At 39.7% G+C, this 20,131-nt stretch overlaps 2 protein-coding genes across 8 annotated transcripts in view; one reads left to right on the top strand and one right to left on the bottom strand.

The window, feature by feature from the left end:
* The first annotated feature begins 731 nt into the window (after positions 1-731).
* On the top strand, positions 732-14,491 carry RNF141 (ring finger protein 141). 6 transcript variants are annotated; one of them, XM_061610400.1, is made up of 6 exons: positions 732-929; positions 2,733-2,935; positions 4,652-4,760; positions 5,397-5,578; positions 9,315-9,422; positions 10,942-14,491. In XM_061610400.1, the coding sequence occupies exons 2-6, from the start codon at positions 2,793-2,795 to the stop codon at positions 11,090-11,092; spliced, it is 693 nt and encodes a 230-aa protein (XP_061466384.1). In that variant the 5' UTR covers positions 732-929; positions 2,733-2,792; the 3' UTR covers positions 11,093-14,491. The 6 variants fall into 6 exon arrangements, with proteins under 6 accessions (XP_061466384.1, XP_061466389.1, XP_061466388.1 ...); XM_061610405.1 differs by lacking the exon at positions 732-929 and adding an exon at positions 1,033-1,103; XM_061610404.1 differs by lacking the exon at positions 732-929 and adding an exon at positions 1,306-1,353.
* A 3,990-nt stretch (positions 14,492-18,481) lies between these two features.
* The window catches only part of AMPD3 (adenosine monophosphate deaminase 3), a 63,135-nt gene continuing 61,485 nt past the window's right edge, over positions 18,482-20,131 (bottom strand). For both annotated transcript variants that reach the window (XM_061610399.1, XM_061610398.1), the window contains exon 15: positions 18,482-19,250. In XM_061610399.1, coding sequence (XP_061466383.1) covers positions 19,074-19,250 — 177 coding nt within the window. In that variant the 3' untranslated portion in view covers positions 18,482-19,073. The remainder of the gene's footprint in view (positions 19,251-20,131) is intronic.

The raw sequence follows: 20,131 nt of genomic DNA, 5'->3' as shown, positions 1-20,131 counted from the left end.
GTGTCTGGTTTATTAATGAGTTTGTTCATTTATGTATTTTAGCCCCTGATGAAGGCAGGAGTTTTTCCAGCCGAAACGCATTGGGCATACCTTTTAAAAATATTTTTACAATAAGTCTCCAGACTTTGATTCACCCACATTTGCCTCTTGACATCCTGGTTTTTCTCCCCCTTTTCCCTGCTATTTTGGATGTCAACCACTTTTGCTCTTTCTCCTGTAATTTGTTGACCTGACAATGGGAGAAAATTAGTTTTTAAGGGGCAAATCAGAAGTATATTTTGGAATCTGAAGTCAATTTTTTATTGATATTTGCCAAGCAATCCTATACATGTCTACTAAGACCTACCTTGTTCAATTGGACTTAGCTAAACGTGTATAAGATTTCAGATTTTGATCACGTTTCTCTTCCTCAGTCAAATATGAATCTCCCATATTTTGCCATGGATTTAAAAAGGGCTTGTATCATTACTGTCTCTAGTATTTATAATAATAATAATAATAATAATAGTTTTACTTATTATTTTAACTAGAATAGTTGTTGCAGTGCAGTCCTAATAAGTCTGGATCAATGTAGCAAATATATGAATATTTTAAAAATGGCCTCACTGGAGTTGGAGAGAAGTGAACTTTGTAAATTGTTCTTTAAACATGTTAATAGGAGTCGATGGGAGGAGAAACACACAATCCAGAAAGTCTCAGACAGCGGCTTCTTGCGGTCTCCTAGCAACCAGGCAGGCGGACCAGAAAGGGCAACGGGGGTGGAGGGAGCGCGAGGATACGTAAGCTGAAGGCGACAGGAACCGATTCCGCCCGTTTGTCGTGTCTTCGCGTTGTTTGCTTAGTTGTAACGGCGAAGAAGAGTAAGGCCTCCGCAGCAAGCGAAGGGAGGCGGTGTTTGGCGTCTGGAGCAGGATGTCGGGGTGTTGGGGGTGAGATTCCTGCTGCTGCTTTTCCTCCTCCTCGAGCTCCCTCCCATTCTTCGTAACGGCTGCATGCGCGGTTAGACCGTGGGTGGGTGGTCCCCGAAGCCCCTTTCCCACCTGGTACCTCCCAGTCCAGGACCCTTTTTGTTCCGGTCTCAGCAGACGAGGCCCCCCTCTCGGGTAGCTTTTTTCGTCCAGCACCCTTTCCCTTGCGTGCCTTCCGCAGCGCTTGAATTATTCTCACTTCGAGTGGGACGGAGGGAAGGAGGGGAGATAATGGCAGGGTCGCCTGGTGGGTGTGGCGCTGTCGGGCCCGGCCGTTGAATTCTGGGCTCTCCAGATGGAGGGGCGGTGCCTGCTTTAGCTTTTGAATGGTCCGTGCCTGCTTGCGCGGTGATTGGAGCGGAGGCTACCAGTTCTGTGGGGTGGGGTGTGTGTTGACCACTGAGTTTGAACGTGAAGCGAGTGCTTTTGAACATCAAAAATATTGCCTTGTGTTATCTCTGTGTTAAAATGGGTATCTTTCTAGTGACAAAGAACCATGCATGTTCTAACTTCGAAATGGCTGCACACCACTGGTATTGTGTATTATTTTGAGGAGCTCAACTCTCCTGTGATGTAAATCAAGCGGTTTTCTTTCCTTTTTTATGGTGCTAGATTCTAAAGTCACTTTGCTGTTGTCTGCCTAGATCGAGGTGGTTTAAAAAAAAATAGGGGGCCGGAGAGAATGAGCAACCAAAACCTTCAGTTGTTTGGTTCCGGGGGAGGATGGGGTTAGATATTTAATTGTTCAGCTATTTAGTGGTTTTATTCCCAAAATGAATATCTTCATGTGACTTTTGGAAGCAGAAGATCAGCTAATATAAAGTCAGGTATATCTATCATCTTTTTTTTCAAATGCTCTTGGTGGTGAAGTAGTGAGGAGAGGATTGGTTTTTTCCCAGAGCTTCAGGATAGCAAATGATTAAAGCTTTTATTTTAATGAACTTTGGTTGGTTGGTCGGTTTTTATGTTAAAAAGGTATATTGGAAGTGATATCCTTTTATAAGGTAAAAAAAAGTTTTACCTTGGATAAGCTGTGCAAGTGATGTTCAGTTGCTTGTGCATCTCAGTTACTCAAACAGTGAAGTAAATAAGACTTTCGCAAGGTCTACCATGGCACTTGCTGTCAAAGCAGGCTTAAGGGATTCTGCAAAACACTTACAATGAGCAATGCGTTTATGATTTTGCATTGTATTACAAGGTTTTGTTGTATTCCTGCGTAACCATTTTAGGAAATGAAAGCATTTGGTCTATTTACTGTTTGACTGTTACAAAAAGAATTTGTAAGCTACAGTATTTTATTTCTGGTGTTGAATTGCAGCCCTAAATGATCGTATTTTCTGCGCCACAGGTATAATTTAAGAGGTGTTTTCCATGTCCAAGTTCTTAGATGCTATTCCACTTAATGGTTCACTAAAGTCTTGATGTACACTGTTATTTTCTGGATGGCTTGCCTTGAATAGTCTGAAAATTCATGAAGAGATGCAGTCTTTTAGTCTACAGGATTGCAAAATGGCAGACTTGTGGTGGTTAACAATCATTGCATTTTGTATATTACAATTTCTCTGCACTTAACGGAAGCGTAATTACAGGATTCTAACCAAATTTGCCTTGCTTGTTAAGGTAGTGCTTGTGAAATCTGTAACTGTGCATCTGAATGTCAGTACAGATCTTAGGAGGCAGCTGCTGGCACTTTGGTAAAAGAGAAAGTAAAGGACTGCGGTGACTATTTCATACTAATACGGCATTTTTAAATGTATTTATTAGAAACTCCCCAAATGAGCAAAGCTACCTTTCTTCCTGGATATTGAGCTAAAGAATTTTAGGATGGGCCAGCAGCTCTCAAGCCAGACGCACACTGTTATCAATCAGCTGCCAGAAAAAGTAGTCAGACATGTATCCCTGTTTCGAGAAAGTGGCTTCTTGACTTACGAAGAGTTTTTGGGGAGAGTAGCTGAAATGAATGACACGTAAGACTTCTCCAGTTTTTCTTTTGTACATAAGATGGTTTAACATTTAAAAGGGTATCATGCATAACACATTTCCAGAGTGAATGTGGTAGCTGTTGCTGGTGGGAAGCTGTCCGCCTCCTAATTAAAGACTGTTGGGTTGTATTCAGCTAAGAGCTGCTCAGAGTAGACCCACTGAAATTAATGAACCTAAGTTAGTCATGTCTATTAATTTCAGTAGGTCTACTCTGAATAGGACTAGCATATACTAATACCATCCTAAGTATTAGTATATACTTCAAATGTTGCAGTCATTGCTAGATATGAACCCCTGCTAAGATAGTAAGTGCTCTGTTTTATTTATTATTATTTATTGGATATATATCCCACCCTTCCTCTCAAAGGAGTCCAGGACAACAAACATTTTATTCCACATGTGTTAAGTATAGTATAGCAGACATGTGCATGTTTATAAAATCCCAAAGAGATAACAACTGTCGTCTGTTAAGGAGGTGAAAGTCTTGTGACACCTAACAGTTATATAGTGTCATAAGTATGTGTTGGCTAGAACCCACTTTATGAAGTGTATGTCTGTAATGTTTTTAAACCCAGCTAGCCGTTTTGTGGAGGTGAAGGGAGGCTCATTTCCCTGACAAGATACTAAATGGTTCATAATGCAGAAGGAGCAACCAAACAACCCTAGTGCTTCAAATTACTTAAACAGAGATAGCCAACATGGTGGCTTCCAGATGTTGCTCGATTACATCTGCTCTAGCTGACATGGCCTGTAGTCAAGAACTATGGGAGTTGTAATCTAATAACATCTGGAGGGCACCACATTGGCTACCTCTGTACCAAAACTTCAGAGAGAGGCAACGAAGCCTGCAGGAGCAAACTGGAGTTGCCTGAGGGATAGTGCTATTGGAAAATAGTGTTGGAAAATATTTTATTCCATATGTATTCACCGTTATCATACTAACTTTTTAAAGTGTTTATAAGATGCATCCTATATTGGATAAGGGATATACTTTTGACATTTTTTCTTCTAAAAAAGACTGCACAAATATGGAATATCTAATTATTGTCCACTGATGTAAGGGGATCTATTAGCAGAATAGGGAGGGAGGCAATTTTTAGTGACCCCCCCCCTGCAGCATCCTGTGCCATCTCAATATTGCCACAGTAAGTTTGGAGAACCTCCAGAGCAGACTTAGGGATAGCACAGAGTGTTGGAAGGGGAGACTGAAAAAAGTGGCCTCCCACCCAGTTCTGTTAACTGATTGTCTTCCATCAGCGGACAGTCACCATAGGATATGACCCAAAGCTACTAAATGGTTCTGCAGCATCAAATAGATGAAGCTGCTTTATATTGAGTCAGACTGTCCATCCAGCTTGGTATCATCTATGCTAACTGGCAGTGACTCTCCAGTGTTTCAGAGAGGGATCTTTCCCAATCCTAAGGTAATTTCTTATCTGAGGAATTCAAGCTGAGAATTTTTTCAAAAAAACTATATATTTTATATGTAAATTTACTAATAAAATTAGCAAGTAAATTGTACATAAAATAAGGCTCAGTGTAGTATTCAAGAGAGGATGTTGGTTTCTTGTGTATTCATGAGAATTAGATCGCCAGATTAAAGGGTAAAAGGTTAGCTATTCTCATTTCTAATTTAGACTGAATTGTGCTTTACATATTCAATATGTAGGATTAAATAAATGAATGTTAAATAATTTCAGAACTGCCAAGTTAGCTTCTGGCCAGGACAAGCATCTATTGTTTGAAGTGCAGCCAGGTTCAGACTCCACTGCTCTCTGGAAGGTAGCTGTTCGAGTAGTATGTACTAAGGTAAGTTTGTCAAAGTTTTTAACTTTGTGATTCGTTATCAAAATACACTGAAAACTAAAGATAATATTATTGGACTTTGTGCCTACTCATGCCTATTATGAAACTCTTAGGGCGGTATTTAACAAATATGTTCCATCAGTGCAAGGATTTCTGCTTGGGCTTCAGAATTTGCTCCCCCCACACGTGCCCTGTGTCCTCCCCAGATCTGCTCCAGAGGGTCGGTGAAACCCCTAGAACAGGTTTAGGGGGCTTGCGTGGGGAGAAGGGGAGGAAGTTCTGTTGCACAAGTGGAAATCCTTGTACTAATAGGACCTTTACTTAGTGCTACATTGAATACAACCCTCAGTGTCTATCTCACAGTGTTTAATGCATTCTTTATACTAATCTATCCTTGTCACCATGAAAATAACTAAAACATTATCCAAAGGGAAACTAAAAAGATGACCTTCCAAATGATAGTGTTGTGAGCATTTCAAAGTCATCTAGTTTGAAAAATGTCTCTCAAATCTTTGTGTCATCTTCAAACTCTGTTTATTTCCCAGTTTTTTTGTGTGTGTGTTTATAAACAAAAAAATGCCGAGCACAGATTGCAAGATGTTGAAGCAAAGGTGGTAAGATTGCTTTCTGTATGTTTAGATAAACAAGACAAGCGGTGTTGTCGAAGCATCAAGAATCATGAACTTATATCAGTTCATTCAACTTTATAAAGATATCACAAGTCAAGCAGCAAGTGTTCTTTCACAGAGCATTGCTTCTGAAGGAGCTGCTGAGGATCTGTCTTCTGCTGCATCTTGTCAGGCCAGCATGTTGATGAGAAGGTATCTCACTGTACTAAAATTCATTTATGTTTGAGTTGAATAGAGCTGTGTGTTCAGGTGCAATTATGTATACTTATTCAAACTGATGTAAATATATACATATTAGGGGCTCTGCCCCTGCTCACTTTGCTTGCCAATCCTGACTGCTGTTGCCAGTGTGCTGCCCCCTTCTGTCTCCCCCCACAGGTTTTATTTATTTATTTATTAAATTTATATACCGCCCGACTAGCAATAGCTCTCTGGGCGGTGAACATAAAATAGCATAAAAATACAATGAATAACAAAATAATACTAAAATACAATCATCAATCCAATACAATAAACATTTTAAAAAGTAAATCAGTGTAACTTAAAATGCTTCAGAGAATAGGAAGGTTTTGACCTGGCGCCGGAAGGAGAGCAGAGTCGGCGCCAGGCGTACTTCCTCGGGGAGACTGTTCCATAGTTCGGGGGCCACCACTGAGAAGGCCAGTGCGCTGCCAGTGCGCTGCCCCTTCTCTCTCCCCCGAGTCGCCAGCACACATGGGGGTCCCCCACCCACCCCGATCCACCAAGGGCCAGGCCCAGCTGCCACCAGACACCTTGCTAGCCGCCCCACTGGCTTGCTCACTGCTGGCTGCCTCTCACAACACGCGCACCACTGCCACCAGGTGCCTTGAGCAAGCAATGGCGCCACTGCTGCCTCGCCTCGTAGCATCGGACTACACGTGAAAGTTTACAAAAATATTATATAGCGTATATAGATATATGTATTTTGCAGAGAATAAAAGTATAATGCTAGTGCCAATAAGTCTTACAGGTCAACCTGAATAACATTTGTAGGTTTTGTACTGCCTAAGCAAGGGCTCCTTTGGACTGCAAAACGTCTGCACTGAATGGACACTTGAGAGGATATTCCAAGTTACGGTACATAATCTTCTTGGGAAAGAGATAAATCCTCTTCCTCCTAAGGGCTTGTATATTGAAAATGGTCCATTTTGCAATGGAAATAAATCTACTTGCCATTTAAACTGGCCTTTCTTTTCAAAACATTGCTTGGCACAGAGGCAGTTTTCCTTTGGGTGTGACCCATTTCCATTTTTGCAGAACATGAACTCTTGAACGGGATTATATGTGTGTTCTTGCCACATTGGTCAGGTTGCATGTTTTATTTATATATGCTGTTATGGACTAGTATAATGACAAATACAGTGGCAGCAGTGGAACCCTAAGTGCAACTGTACTTACTACCCAGATAATGTTTTTCTGTTAAAAACTACTTTCTATTGGAATTGCATGTATGGCTAGAAAAATAGAAAATCCCTTCTGTGTCCAAAACATGATACAGCCAAATAATTTGCAAGAGTGCAAACTTGGCTTATGACAACACACACTGATACATGGTTTGGCTGTTGCTGCTGTTGGCCAGAAATCTTCATCAGGTAGGCTAGAAAGATGCTTAATTTTCAACTTTCAACTTTATAAAGAGCAAGATAACTTATTCATGCAAATGTTTTAGTTACTTCATACAGCATTGCAGAACCTTTTACTTTTCAAATCTGTATAAAAACTGCCTTAACCAGCAGTGAGTAGCAAACTTCTGATGAGCTAACATGTGTTTGGATATGAAGATTGACATTAAAATATAGTGCATTTCCCCCAATGATGCATCTAAGAGCTGTTCTGCCAAGGTCCTGATTCAAACCATGAAAAAACTAAACTCTTCAAGGAGCACTATGAAAGCATAGGCAAAATGTATTTGTTATTCTTATTACTGGGAGTAGCAGAACAGGTTTGCTTAATCTTTCCATAGCTTGAGATAGCTGTTCAGGTTGAGTCATATCATATGTGTAACACCTCATCAGATGGGTAAGAAGCTTAAAGAACTCCATGGGCAGAATCATTTATTGGTGGTGAGGGGAATCCATAGTGGAAGAACTCCTGAATCCAGAGCCCTGCCAGTCACGTGCTGATCAGTGTGGAGTATGGGGAGGCAGGCAGCTGGAGGGGAAACAAGTATGTCAGCTTCAGGGCTTGTGTACTTCTCTTTGCTTGTCAGGGAAACGGGGCTTTGGATCCTTCCTGACACATCGCTTCTTGCCCCTTACCACTATTGGAGCACCAGTGGTGGAGCAGAGATGGCTGCAGAGATTCCCATGATCTCGACAAAGCCTCTGTGGGCAGATGTTCTCCCCACAAATGTTATATCTTAACTTAAGTAGTAGCAAGGATAGAGACTTGCTACTAACTGTGTATTGCATTAATCTAAATTTGAGAAAATTTACTTAAATAAGTCAGAACTGCAGTCAAAACTGCAACTGTTTATATTTTGGCATATGAATGCTCCTGAGGATGGTGCTTAACTTGAACCTAGAAGACTTGGGAAAACATGAACTAGTTCATAGATGATATCCTGTTTTGCTAATGAGTGGAAAGTAAGTGACTGAAATCAACACCTATTTTGTTATAGATATACACAGTGATGAGTGTTTGGTAGTGCTGAGACATGGTTAGCTCTTTCAAGGTAACTTTAATGCCCATGGATGCTTACAGTAGATACCAAGTAAAGCATCTTTTAAATGTGGAGCAATATAGAGAGAGATATATTTTTGGAAGATAATTGCTTCATAGCTAAAATTCCTGAGACAATGTGATACTGATTCTAACCCTGGTCAAACATCTCTCCAGCTGTGATTTTATTTTAATGGCTTCATGAATTTCTGTGCAAAAATATTTGAGTGGTCAAAAATGCCTGGTATGTAGAACAAATACTCAGGTGGAAAATAACAGATGACATGTGACGATAGAAAAAGAAATGCTGAGCCTGAGTAAGCAATTCAAGGGCACAAAATGTATCCCTTGTTCTGTTGTACAAAAAATGGGGTGCCAAGAACTTGACTACTGTAAGAAAAAGTTTCCTTTTGCCTGTGTTCAGAAGAAGTAGAACTGATAGTCATGCTGACAGCTATACTTGTATATGTGCAGAAGTGAATGTTCGTGCACAGAGATCAAAGGTGAATAGTCCACATTAATTGTGCCCACTTGTGCAGGTGGAGAAGCATAACACCCAGTCTCATCTGTGCAACATGCTCTGATTTTTCACACTTGGCATATATTGTGCTGATTTATTATTTATTTATTTAAAACATTTGTACCCTGCCTTTCCTCATAAAAAACCCAGGGCAGCTAACTGTAAAATCAATCCACAAATTAACAATTTAAAACATCAGTTATAAAAACAGCAGTAGAAAAGCAATTATAATACCCCAGTAATAAAAATTATTCCAAACAAGCAAAGTTTATTAAAACCAATTCAATGAAACAACTGTCTACAAGTCAAAAGCTGCCTTTACAGAGGAACATTATGACTATTTTCTGGATGCCATTAAAGAGAAGGGTGAAACATAGTCTCCCTTGGGTGAGAGTTCCCTCTTCTGTAATTGTCCTCTGGAAGCTGGTGGTTTTATGTATAATGGTTTTATATTGGATTTGTATGTACAGAGCCACGTTTTACATGCAGAATGGTCATTTTTGCATGCAATAGGCAATTGATTAGCTCAGTTAGGGTTGAAGGAAGAAAACCTAAATGTAATGTGGTTGGTTGTATGTGGAATACTCTTAGTGCCAAACTATGAAATACAAACATTCAGAATAAAATATTTTTACAAAAGAAATACTTCTGAGGAATACTTAAATATAAATTTGTCCCACTTTTAATTTACTGTGATTGTGAATAATAGTGTTGTCTGTATTGTAGAGTGAAACAGCTGACTGATGAGGATGAATGTTGTATCTGCATGGACGGACGTGCTGATCTGATCTTGCCATGTGCTCACAGCTTTTGTCAGAAATGCATTGATAAATGGTAAGTTGCCTGACAGAGGCTTTGGATGCATTATACTGTGAGATGGTCCTGAGACCATTGGCATTTGACCAATTTCCCTAGAATAAAATAGTTGAAAGGCACTGGAATGACAGAGAAAAGCACATCTCTGGTTTTGTCTTGTTGTTAGCTTTGATTTTGGTAGTTATGAGGTAGCCATCATGTTGCAGGAGCAACAAGCAAACTGGATTTTTGGCAAGAAAATTAGTTCTTTCAATGGGCGTTTAATTTTGTAAAAGTTAAACACCAAGACATGCCTGGTAAGTTGCTGATGTCATCGCAAATCAAAATACTATTCATGATTGCCAGCATCAGTCTGTATGTATTTGTTCAAAATAAAGTTGGCATAAATAGTTTTCAGATAAAGGTAAACTGTTCCAAAATGGAGCTTTTGCTGTGGTTTTTGAGTATAGAGTAAGTTAGTCATACCCACTCATTAAAATGACTAACACTGGATACACCCCTATAAAATTATACAATACATAATATATGTATATTCCCAAATAACTAATGATGCTTTGTTAGGGAAATTGTGCTCAATGAATAAGAAACTGGGTCTTTAATAAAACTGCAGCAGGGCAGATAGCTTCTAAATTATGGACAGGAACCGTCAGTGGTACAAAGTAACCTCAGACTGACACTATTCTAAACTAGGCTTTAGCAAATAGACAAGTGGACAAATGTTTTATGTAATCAGGCTTTAAGGACTTAAAACCTAAAATCTGTGCCTTTTAAAAAAAATAACCACAGTCATGGTCTAGTCTGTCTTGATTACAAAGATAAATAGTACTGCCAATTCCGCTTGAAAACTGAATGGAATCTAAGGAATAGCTGGGCCTGTTGGAATAATATGTTCATGAAAACACTCATGGAATTCTCCTAACATTTGGGCATTATAGCGATCTGCAAGATGAACATAAAACAGCATTGCTCTTTTGTATCCCAGCACCCTGCTGAAGTAAATTGTTTTATCAGGGATTTTGTGTTTGACTCTCGAAGGGATAGTACCAGTCTACCTAACACTGATAAATACCTCATGCCAAGAGCATTGTGTTCACTTTTGACACAACAACCTTAGGATGGTTACAACTTAGGAAGGATCCACAGTGCTCCAATTGGAATTAAAGAGGTCATAGAAGGAAAAGCTGAAGGAGCAGAAAAAACAATGTATAGGTTGACTTTTCTTTATCCTATTCACTGACGTTAAAAGAAGCAGTGGTTTTAACTTACAGGAGGGCTGGGTTTAGATTAATAATTGGAAAAGTTCCCATTTGGGAAAGTTGCCATTTACAAAAGCAACAGGACATTCTTCTCAGGCAACATTATAGGATCCAATTTCCTGAAGCCTTTCAAGAAAATATCTGCCATGCATGTTTTGAGGATATTTTGAGTATTATGTCTCTTCCATAGTAGTTCTTACAAGCAAAAATGGTCATGGATATTATAAAGACAAGATTTAAAAAGAGATAGTGACTCTTTTTTCTTCTGGCTTCCTACACAGGAGTGGTCACCACAGGAATTGCCCTATATGTCGTCTGCAGGTGACTGCAGCAAATGATTCTTGGGTGGTATCAGATGCACCTACGGAAGAAGATGTTGCTACCTACATACTCAACATGGTAGATGAAGCAGGCCAGCCCCACAGGCCATGACACAAGCAATGTTCATAGTCTTGAAATCTCCAAGATGTCATTTACATTGTTCCTCTGTTTTGTTTATTCATTGTATTGCTTTCTATAAAAGTCATTGGTCTTTAAAAGTGACCGCTTGTCTATGAGCCAGTCGTGTAACGCTTATAATTTTAAATATTTATGTCCTTAATCTTTCTGTTGGTGACTTGTGAAGGGATACACTAAGAATTTTCTGACATTTTATGGGATACTGAAATAGCTAATATTTTAGTTCTAGTATAGCTCTTCTTGGATGGTTTGTTAAAACTGCACTTCATTTATAGTTAATCCAGCCTGTTGTTGTCACATTCCTAAGCAATCCTCCTTTATGCATATATGCATAACACGCGCTGGCTTGCATGAATAGGAATGACTAGTCCCACATTTACATTTGAGTTACTTCTACTGGCCCCTTGTGGCTTGCTTAGTATTTACATGTGCTTACTTTAAATCACTCCTAATTGTACCATGTTCTTTTAAACCAAACTTTTATTATTAGTTCACTATTTTTATAAAATATTTTTTGCACTTTTGTTCAGGAAGAACCAATTGCCTAGGCAACTTTAAATAACTTTAAATAAGTTTCCTAGTCCATGAAGTTATAGTTGTGTCCATACCTTTATTGATCACAGACAACCAAAAGTTTCTGATGACACATCATAACATCTGGCTTAATTTTGTGTAGTCAGGCTTTCTTCCCAGCTTTTATAAACCATACCATTATAATGTAAAAACCAAGATAATAATTTAAAGTAAATAGATGGTGCTAAATTATTTTCTATAAGGGCAATATGCTTTACTACAAGAAGGTGCGTCTGCTTTGCTCACAATAGCTTTGTGTTGCTTTAATGTCTTATGGAATCTGTAATCCAAGCATCTGCTCCCTTGTTCTCAGGACTATTGGAGCCAGGGCAGGAACCAGGTGTGTGTGTGGGGGGGGGCACTCAGCAATGTCCTCTGTGGACCTGTGGTTGTGGGCTTACCTTGTTGTATTGGCATATGGCTGCAAGCAACTATGTTACATTTCTCACAGGATCCTGGAATAACACTATATGGGGGCATTATGGAGAATTGAAAATGACAATTTAAGAGCAGGGATGACAAACCTTTCTAGGCTAGTGGGCCAGATTATTTCCCCCACTCCATATAGGCCAAGGATAACAGGTGGGTAAAGCCACCCACCTGTCAATCACATGACATCACAAGGATGTCAGGTGACCTTTTTTCCTGTTGGGGCCTTCCGAAGCCCCTCTCAACGCACTATTCTGCACAGCAGTTTGAACACGGCTTCTGAAGATCCAACAACCAGCTGGATCTTCAGAAGCCTTGTTTAAATCACAGGGCAAGATAAAACACTTTGAGAGAAACTTCTGAAGATGTTTTCAGAAGCCCTTCTCAAAACGCTATCTTGCCCTGGACTGCTGATTAATAGGGCCTGCAAATACCCTTTCAACAAGCCCTGCCTTTACCTGCCCCACACTTTGTGTCAGGAGAGTGTGATTTGGCTGAATGGCCTTATGGGCCAAACAGGAAGGCCTAGCAGGCCTAATTAGATCTGTGGCCCTGAGCTTCTCCACCCCTAGCTTACAGGCCCAGGACAGGTATCAGTGTTGGTGGGCCCTGGTGGCTGCCAGGTGCCTTTTCCACATCTGCATTTTATTTGTATTTGCGGAGTGTTAAAAGTCTGTTTGCAGTGCTGAAAAAATGGTTTTGAATTCTAGTCTTAATTTTAGAAGGGTGGTTTAATTCAAAAAATTCCTGAGGTGGTCACTGTCACATTTGAGATTGCCTGATATTTGTGTATTATAAAGCTGGTGTTCACTATTATACTAAGGTTTTGCAGATATATCCAGGATAAAACAGTTACTTGCAGGTTTAAACTGTTGGTTAAAGGCTTGTTGTAAAATATTTCTGAACTATGTACTACAGAATGACAAATGTTTGCGGCTTGTTACAGGCTATCAAATTCAATCTACGTAATTACAGTATGTCAGAAGTTGTTTCCCTTTCCCATTTCATACAATGAATTTGCCAGAGGGAGGAATTAGACAGAAGCTCTTATTACTGAATTCAGTGACAGCTTTGATTTTTTTTTGGGGGGGGGGACATTTCACACTGCTAATTGATGAACTTCAAAGTCTGTTTAAAATCAGAGTGGACATCAAAGGGTTTTGATCTTTTTATGTTTTGCTCAAACATATTTTGTTTGATTTTCCTACACCTGCCCAAACTATTAGGAACTGGCAGTGTTCTGATAGAAGTGCCTGATATTTTAACATCAGGCATTTTAAACAAAATAAGCTGTTCTTCCTTCTCTAGGGAAGATTATCTTAGCTGTAATTAAGGTGGTTTTCATGACAATTTTTTAAAAAATTAGATTCCTGGCTAAAAGGTCTGTATGCTAGACCCAGCAGCTGGAAACGGCAACCTGCTTTGTATATCTTGATAAGCCAGTTTATTTTAAACCATGGTTTAATTGTGAATGTTTCTCTCACCTGTCATGAGCAGTAAGCCAGAAATAAACCACTTGTTACAGCTTATGCTTTTGCATTTGTTTGAAACAGAACAGCTGGGGTTTGCACCACACAAGCCATTCTGTGGCTTGTTTGAGCGAGCTGCAAAGAGAAAGCATGGCAGTGAGGAGGCTTAAACCATGGTTTTAATACAAATTGGCTTATTATGAGGTACTAACAAGGCCTATGTGTATATAAAGATGCAGGGGTACATGTAATTGTAACACCAGCGCATGTAAATAGATGTAAACTTAATAGTGTGTATAGCACTTTAAATTAACATACATAGTGGGGGAAGTACTATAATGTGTACCTTGTAAAATACATGTATTGTAGACCAGCCTTGTAAATTACTCCTCTGTGCCACTACTGTTCCTCTCCTCTGCCTCCATAACACTGGAGTTGTGCTCCTGTCTTTCTGTACTTTTTTTAAAAAAAGACAGATAGCTTTAATGCTATGAGAGAGCGTATTGCTAAACACATAGGGAAAGATGCAATTCATCACCGAGGAGCTTGCCCATGTGTTTTTGAGAGACACCATGCACATGGCAAAATTACAAGACTTGTAGTATAAAAGATATGTCTGTTATGCATTTATTTGTTTAAAATTATTGTAAAATTTGAATATTAGAAGAAGACTTGAATTGTCAACCTAATCATGCTGACTAGTTTTAGAACAATGACTTTTTTAACCAGTGAACTTTCAGCAAAAGTTGGATTGCTGCTTTTAGAGCAGAAAGAAAATTGCATTACTCAGTTATTTTGCATTAATGTGAATTGTTCTTAAGGGTTTGATAAAGACTGTTATGCTTTCCAATGTGTTATATGGTTATGAATATTGTGCAATAAACACTTCAGTCTCCTTCAATTTTGTATAATGTTTGAAGATCCTGCAGCCAGAAGAGAGACCCCATTTCATGTATAGGGAAGACTGTTCTGTTTATTTCAATAAATGGATATCTGCACAGGTATTCCCAACTCCCTGAATGCAGGGGCTTAAATAAGTGCTCTGGCAAATAAGACTACAGCAAAAGAGGGTATGAGTGTGTACATTATTGCCTTTTGTTCAAAAGTGTTTCTAGCAATTGGAGGGTAGACCTAAGACTTAGAGTAGGGGCCTTTCCACACATACAACTTCAGTTGCTGTTTCATCTGACATTGAGTGAATTTGTATGTGATTTTCTGCACACTTGGTCACATGTTGCTGTTATTAGAGAGTGAGTGGGGATTTTCCTTTCCATACTAATGGCATGTGCCTAAACTGAGAAAAGTTCCATGGCTGTACTCATGCTCCTCCAGCCAGTAAATACTTTATATAATGCTAGCTGAATAATGACTACATCATACGGCAACATGCCAAAAGCAAAAAAAGAACAACTATTGCTCTGGAAGTGGTAAGTATTTTAGCTGTAGGTTCTAGGAGATCAGGTGAAATCAAGGCTGTATTTCTGGACACGCTTTTAAAGAGTTGTCACATTTTTTCACATTAAAATATTTCTTAATGCTGTATACTTTCAAAATTTTAGACAGCAAAATATTCTACTATAACAAATTTTCCTGATTAAAGCAAGATAATCATAGTGGCTGTTTTATAAAATTAAACTAGCAATGGAAGGATTCTAACTACAACTGTTTGTCTTAGCTTTCTCCTGTGCAAAGGTTTCAGATAGGAAACTACATAAACAATAAAAAATACATCACCTGTTAATATTGTAAATAGTTCAGGTTACCATAAGCTAGCTATAGTAACAATGCTTCTCTAAGAAAATAATTGACCTGCAGTGATTTTTCAAGGGTAGGATACTTGTGGAACACAACTACTACCAAAATACTCCAGCAGTGTGGTTTCTTTCTACAAGTTCCTAGACGTGCTTACTCAGAACTAAACACTTGTTCCAGCAGGCAATTTAAGGTACGGTTTGGTTTTATGATTATTTTATTGTTTCATTTTATGTATGGCTTGTTTTTATGTACACTGCTTAGAAATGCAAATGATTAAGCGGTATATAAATCTTTCAAATAAATAGAAGTGTTTGGAATTTCAGCTTAAATCTCCTAGTGCACAAATAGGAGAGGAAAAATTAATTTGGAATTAAAGTATAGTTAAAAACCTTCCTTGTACCCAACCCTAGCCTGTTTGTGAGAAGGAGAGATTACTATACTAAAGCCATTGTTTTGCTACTTTGCAGGACACAACCAAAACTTTACAATATTTAATAACACTGATGTTCCTTGTTTAAAGTGATTCTGTACATTTATTTGCTCACAAGTCTTAAAATATGGTATGCAAATAGCCTCCCCAGTGCAACAAGCAGCTATGGCACTGTTTTCAGACATATGGAAATGGACTGCCTTCACGTTGATCCTGATTTATGGCGACCCTATGAATACGGTTTTCATGGTAAGTGGTATTCAGAGGCGGGTTACCATTGCCTCCCTCTGAGGCTAGTCCTCCCCAGCTGGCAAGGGCCTGCTCAGTTTGCCACAGCTGCACAAGCCAGCCCCTTCCTTGTCCGCAACTGCCAGCTGGGGGGCAACTGGGCTCCTTGGGACTATGCAGCTTGCCCATGGCTGTACAGGTGGCAGGGTATGTAACCCCTGAGCCACTCACCGTGGGGGTGATCTTTAGCTGGCCCTTGACGCCCAGGAGACACAAGCAAGGATTTGAACTCACAGACTCGACTCCCAGCCAGGTTCTCCTCCACACTGTGATATATATACTTCACTAGGTGAGCAGATGCCTCCGCTTTCTCAAGAGTGAAGTGCCACAAACAGCAGGTATGTCACACAAACACTGCAGATATACGTGCTTTCACTATGGTGAGCAAGCTCAAAATATTTTTTAAAAGTTGTGTGATGACTTGTTATCTTGACAGAGTGGGACCATTTGTACAAGTTCTGACAAGGTTTGCAAAAAAAAACCTTGGGACATTGAAGGGGTGGGTGGGAAGCCTTTCTCTCTGCCCAACCTACCCCATCATGCGAATATAATACAAACAATCCTAAACCTTTAGTCAAAACAATAAAAATCTATATAATCTGACCATGTATATATCACAATTAAGGGAAGCTTTAAATTTGAGATGGGCTTTTCTGTGCATACTTTATTTTCATAATACAGACTTCTCTGTAGCTTACAGCAAATCCATTTCACGTAAGTCTTAGCAGGATAAATAATTTAAAATTGTTTATCTGAACTATGGCTAAACTAGTTTCTAAACAAGACTAGAGAAATGCTGCTTCAGAAGAACGTATTGCTAAAGCAGAGATAGAGCAATGCAAAATTACACCAACAGGAACTTGATGGGAAGGAATCTCCTTTTCACTGCATGTAATAAAGTTGTGTAAAGATTTCAGAAAAATACTTCTCAGATTAATATTTGAAACAATATTGTGCTTGCAGATATAGTAGATTCCTAAACACACCAGTTCTCATTCAGACGGCAGGAATACACTTATGTGTAAACATAGCAGGCACTCTTGGGCAGGGTTGATCAGCTAGGAGAGAGGAAGAAAGGGGCTTGATTGGTTTCAATCAAGAGGTAACCTGCACTAATTTCCCACACAATCCTCTGGTGTTGGGTGCAAGGATTGAGTTATAGGAACTGTTTTCATATAATCCTAATTCTGGAGAGGTACCAGCTGCAGAAGCCTGTTTCCATGAACAGATTACCTTCACTTGAGGAAGACAACTGAAATTAGAAGTCAAGCACTTGGAATTTGCTTCAAAATAATTGTGTCCTGGATTGAAATCAACGTTTTGAAAATTAATTTTATGAATGCAAAGTTATCTTCACAGCCACAGTTCACACAATTGCACAGATTCTGATGCAAAATCATTTTTTGCTCTAGCTTGCTTGGCCATTAACCATGAATGTTAATTAATAGCCAAGACCAGCTATGAAAGTCACACCTACATACCTACCTAGATGGGAGTTAAAGCCGATTTGGACTTAGATCTGAGGGACAAGAGATACTTCTTTAAAAAATTGAGCAGAGAGAAGTTTGAGCTTTGGAATTCGCTTGCATAAAGGAGCCCTGGGGGGCTACAAAGCTGTCAATTCCCCACCAAACACCCAGCTCAACCTGCATATTTGTAAACAGTAGCATAGGTCTCTAGTACTCACAAAAGACTCTAGCTCTGCCCCGGGACTTACCAGCACACAAAAGTAACATGAAAAAGAAATGCTACTTTTCAAGTTCACATTGACAATTCATTACACAATTACATTCACAATAAAATCAACATACCCTAAGATTTGCAACAGCAGCGATTAACTGGTTGACTGAGTGATTCTATAGATGTGGGGGAGGAGGGAGAGATTCCATGGTGGTTGCTCCACCGTTTGATAATCCTGCTGACTTGCTGTGGTCAATGGGGGAAGTAGGGAGTGGCAACTTTTTCTTCCTTTTAACTTTCCCCTCACTTTTCCATCATTGACACCAATGGGAGGGAAATGAATTGCACCAGTTTCAGGGCTGACATGGGCTGCCCAACCTGGCTTGAAACTAACAGGAAAACAAAGGGGCTTGGGATCCTAGAGATCCAAAGTCATCCTCAATGCCCACAGAATGCTCCTTCCTTCCATGGCGAGCAGCATATCTGTGCCTGCAGAACTTTCCACAGGCATAGCAAGGAGCCTCCAGCAGCCTAAGTTCCATCCCACCAGCAGGCCTCCCTCTTCAGCAGCAAAGAAGCACTTCTGCCTCAACCAGCCTGGGACCAATTCCCATAGACTTCTGAATAGATGTGTATAAGATTGCTCTGTAAATCTCATGCCCTACACCAGCACATTGTAACAAAATGTAATGGTAAATCAGCATAAACATCTGTGACTGATGTTGCTAGTAATACAAATTCATTATAAAAGATTTAATAAAACTACAAAACCAGTGGCCACACCTTTATTGTGTTTTTTGGGATGGGGATGGAGAGACAAAATGGTGCTGAATGGGTTTTCCTATAACGCACAACCAGGAAAAACATGCAGCTCTTTGGTCATATTATTTTACTTTCCTACATTCATTGCAGTCTTGGATTATAAATCAAAGAGTGTACACAAACCAGAGATTAAAGTGCCATAGATCTTTGCCTGCCACTAAGCATGGCAAAAGAGGTGCATGTGTGCTACCAGAAGCTGCTGCATATTATTTGTTTCAAAGCAGAATGCTATGTATCCCAGATACAAACACTATAAATATAACTAGATTTAGAGTGCACTTTTAAATGCCATATGCAGCATAAAGTATCTTATTGTGAGTTTGTATCTGAATGTGTACGGCAGTGCTAACTATGCTAACTGCTAACAGAAACTGGCTTTGCAGTCAGGTCCAATGCAACATAAGATTTCTGATCACCAGACAGCACTCTCTCCTGCAGTTGCTCAAGTTCTCTTATGTCCATACGCTTCTGTCCCTTGCGTGATACTGTCATAATTTTGGAACTGGGACTATTCTGATAGCGCAGTAATCTCTTCTGTCTTCATTGCATCAGATAGGAAACTCAGCTCATTGCATAGGGTCTCATATCTGTAAGCCATCCGAATCTGTGCAACGTTAGTCTTTCGAATGTCATTGCCTTCAGGCCCTTCACTGGAATAATTTACCCCTAAACATTTCTGTTTTTCCTAAGGACAGAACAACAAAGGTGATACCAGCTTAAAGTTGCTTTGAATTTTAAAGACAAGTAAAAAAAAATCTTTTTGGAAGAAAGCATTGTCTACCCCACCCACCAAAAGCAAAAAACAAATGACGTAGGGGAGACCATAGAGTAGGGATGGCTTATCCATGGCCCTCGAGATGTTGGACTACAAGTCCCATCATACCTAAGTATTGGTCATGCTGACTGAGCTGATGGGGTTAAAGTCCAACAACATCAAGAGGGCCACATATTAGCAACCCATGCTGCTGAGTCATCTCAGCAGCCACACTTACTATGGCAGAGGAAAAAAAATATCAGAGAGAAATGTGGGGTGGGGAGGGGAGAGACAGCAGTAACAGCGGTGACAGTGATTCCAGCCTCTCTCATTTCTTCCTCAACAACCTGTAGACCAGGAATACACTGATTCTTCAGTTTTAATGCCACGCCCTCAGAGACTGTTCACCCAAAGTGGTTGCCATCTGAAGATTGCTTTAAATGGCTCCCAGTAGCAGCTGCCTTGTAAATCTAGCATAGTGCCTCAGCACAGAGATCTGGCTGATGCTCCCCACATCACTGCATGGGGGAGGGGGCGCATGGAAGAGATTTATGGTGATGCAGAGAAAAATCTCTCCAGTTCTTGTAATGAATTACTGTGTATGATGGGCTTGAAATGAAGAGAAAGATCCCATGGGACTCATTTCATATGACCACCATATAGAAGCCATTTTGTGAGATAACTTGGCTTCTGTTCATCCCCAAACCTGGACAGGTCAGTCACTCATCTTTTTTTTCTGCCATAGTATAAATACTTAAATAGGCAGGATACCCTGCCAGTGGCCTTCCTTTTAACCTTCAGACTATTGTATT

This window comes from Rhineura floridana, chromosome 2 (assembly GCF_030035675.1).
Source record: "Rhineura floridana isolate rRhiFlo1 chromosome 2, rRhiFlo1.hap2, whole genome shotgun sequence".
NCBI classification, from domain to species: Eukaryota; Metazoa; Chordata; class Lepidosauria; order Squamata; family Rhineuridae; genus Rhineura; species Rhineura floridana.
The sequence above is the reverse complement of the archived record's forward strand: the minus strand, read 5'-3'. Positions and strand labels throughout refer to the sequence as shown.